General features: G+C 39.9%; 1 protein-coding gene across 1 annotated transcript in view; it reads left to right on the plus strand.

Annotated features, from left to right (window-relative positions):
• The first annotated feature begins 240 nt into the window (after window positions 1-240).
• Window positions 241-3,198, plus strand: part of LOC144628822 (caspase-3-like) — a 7,580-nt gene continuing 4,622 nt past the window's right edge. Inside the window, exons 1-2 of the mRNA XM_078486936.1 lie at window positions 241-253; window positions 1,003-1,266. Of these exons, the coding sequence (XP_078343062.1) occupies window positions 241-253; window positions 1,003-1,266 (277 nt within the window). The remainder of the gene's footprint in view (window positions 254-1,002; window positions 1,267-3,198) is intronic.

The following is a 3,198-nucleotide window of genomic DNA, read 5'->3' on the forward strand; positions in this document are numbered from 1 at the left end:
CTCGCACTTCTAGGGGTGTCGAATGGTAAATGCGAGACTTAGCGAGACGGCGAGACTGATATCTTTTCTGCGAGCCCGAGACCTTTTTAGCCTTGCAAAAGAAATCGAGACTCCGAGAAGGCTTCAAAGAAAAATTCGAGACGACGAACCCCTGAAATTTTGCTTTAATTTTGCGAGATATGCATTTCTTGAAGGACCATTCACCACCCCTACTTCTCACTTCGCGCCGCGTGCTGAGTGATGGACAATCAGGGTACTTTACAATTACCATATACGAAGTACCTATCGGGAATCAATTTCCAGCCGCTGTTTGAAATATGAGCCCGCGCTGCCCGGAAATGGTGGTCTCGTCGTGGGGAACGAGGTTGGAACCGAAACCGTAGCCTGACCGAGAGCGTGGCGGAGGGTGGCCATGCCCTTGAGCGAGGCCTGACTCGTCCCCAGTCGTCTTCATATAGCACGCGGCAAAGGGAGAAGCACGCGCGCGAGGTGGGGGAGCAGGGCCTTGCGCTCCCTTTCTCGGTACCCGTCTCTCCCTCCGCTATATCTTTGCCGCGTCTGTATGAAGACGACTGGGGACGAGTCAGGAGCGAGGCTACGAAAAAAGAACGCAAAATAGCCGAAAACAGAGCTGAACTGGGAGTATGTCTCATTGCAAAGCGTCTTCGTGGAACCTACCGAGCTGTCTTTTCCGGATGCGTGGTTAAAAGTCTGTTTCCAAACTGGAAAAGGAAGTTCTGTATAATTACTAGTGAAAAGATTGACTTGAATACGGAACAGTACTACTTGCTGTGCTTTAGGGAACTAGATTCAAGACTGACAAAAAAAGTTAAATTGGAAAGTGTTTCCTGCTCAGAAGGCACTGTAGAATACATCTCAGGTTTAGCAATCATTCCTCTAGAAAACAAAAGATTAACAAGGTGGTTCTTCATAAAATCTAGCATCTTGACTTATCGCCCGTTTAAGAGGAATCTTTAGATGGCTCAGTTTGTTACATTGTAGATGGGAATCCAGACGTGTTTACTGTTAAAGCATACGATCTGGAATGCGTGAATGGAGAATATATTCTAAAGCTTCCAGAAAGAGGTGAGCAGGATGCTACTTTTAAAACTTTCTCTGAACTCACTGCCAAAGGCGATAACTATCTTCATCCTGATGGTGCTGTCTTTTTAAAGAATGTTAATAACACCCTAATGGCTGTTGGTGCCCTTGCGTTTGTGGATGATAAGATATCACCTGTTGCATTCTCACAGTTGCAAGAATTTGGTGAGTAAAAGAACTTATTGATTTGTAGGAAATTGCTCTGGTGGGGCATCCTTAGTACACCCCATCTCAAATTATCTTTATAAATATAAAGGTTGATTTAAATAATAATAATAATAATAATAATAATAATACTAATAATAATAATAATAATAATAATAATAATAAGTTTTTGGGCACATTTAAAAAACTAATGTGCTTAGTACATGTAATCGCATGGGCCTGAGGACAATTAAGGATTAATTTCATCGCATTTTCAAAGTTTTGGAAAACTTTGAAAATGCAAATGAAATTAATCCTTAATGTCACGGGGGACACCTTAGGCTCATCATTGTGCATTTATTTAAAGCATATGTACGACGTACAACGACTGACACCCGGGGGGGGCACTCAAAAAAGTTTTATACGGGGAGGCTCCGCCCCAAGCTCTTACCCCTTACCCTTTTATATACCATTTTGACAGAAATTGTACCCCTTTCGTATACCTCTTACTGAAAAAAGGTACCCCTTTCATATACCTAAAAGACGTGACATAGCCTTAGAACAGGACGTTTTCTTCTCATTTTTATGTAGCGCTTAATAAATTAAAATAATACAGCCATAAAGTGCGTCTGTTCGAAATATTTTAATTACAGGCCTTTTAAAAAACCTAAATGACGGATTTTCATACCCTTTCATATACCTAAACTTGTGAAATCGCTACCCTTTTATATACCTGAAGCCTGAAAAAGGTACCCCTTTCGGGCGGAGCCTCCCTGTATAGGCCGTTATATGGAGTACCCCCCCCCCCCCCGGGGACTGACATCGACAACTTTACGAGATATTTATGACTGGATAAAAATATGGGCGTGTGCGCATGATTTGAAAAATATCTCTGTTTCTTTGATATTTTAACCAATTTAAAACAACACTTAGCGCTATACGTTTATATAGATTTTAAGAAGTCTATGAGCTAATTTTCATTCAAATTTGAATATTTCTGCAACGCAGAGTAATCACAATAATATTCGGCATAAACAATCATGTCGTTTTTAAAAACGCATTGTTCTCACCATGAAAGCGTGGAATATAATTACCATAATTACATATTTCCTATGCAAAAATGATCGTGTTTAGGTCGGGACACCTTCGGAAATCTCAAAGTTTGGACTTTTCCGACAATTTTGTGGCAGAGAATACAGCGCGGATACAGAACTTCATGAGCTGCCACTGCAGAGAGGTAAACTAGGAATACTGTAGTGTGTCATAACAGAAGCAGAATTCTAAAAGAGCACTTTTAAAAGGTGGTAGAAGGCATTAAATTTAAATCTGAGCACTTAAACCGCCATAACTTGCTGGCAAACTTTAAATTAAAAAAACTGCTTCTGTTTTGACACTCTAGAGGTATTGACTGATTAGTTTTTGACAAGATCACAGTGTGCTGTCTCCTACTCGTTCCGCAAACTCTGCCACAAAATCATGTACTTCCCAATTTGGTACAAATGAAGCTGTAACATTGCCATTAAGTGCAATCTACTAAATTAAAGATGACATTCATAATATTTCATCATTCCTTTATGTCTCTGTAAAATTTGAGCTTAATCGCACGCAATACAGCTGAGAAATAAGCGTTTTAAAAGATGCAGGTCAAGGAAAATTTGGCTTCATGAATTTATTCATGCTGTAGGTATCCCCCACGACCTTAATTGCACAAGGGCACATTGCGATTACTTGTTTATCACACAGAGCAAAATTTTGTAGAAAGAAAAACTTTTGAAGGCCTCGCCATCAAGTAACCGGTTGGCAAGTTCGCTCATAGCAAAATGACCACATAAACAATTAACCCAAGTCCAGAAAGAGAAAATCCTGCAGTAGTAGTTAACATAACATAGCATGTGCAATTCACAGATAATAACTCCTTCACAGATAAAAATGAAAACAGTTTAATTTTATTCA

This window comes from Oculina patagonica, chromosome 10 (genome assembly GCF_052425735.1).
Source record: "Oculina patagonica isolate OP01 chromosome 10, crgOcupat, whole genome shotgun sequence".
NCBI lineage: Eukaryota > Metazoa > Cnidaria > Anthozoa > Scleractinia > Oculinidae > Oculina > Oculina patagonica.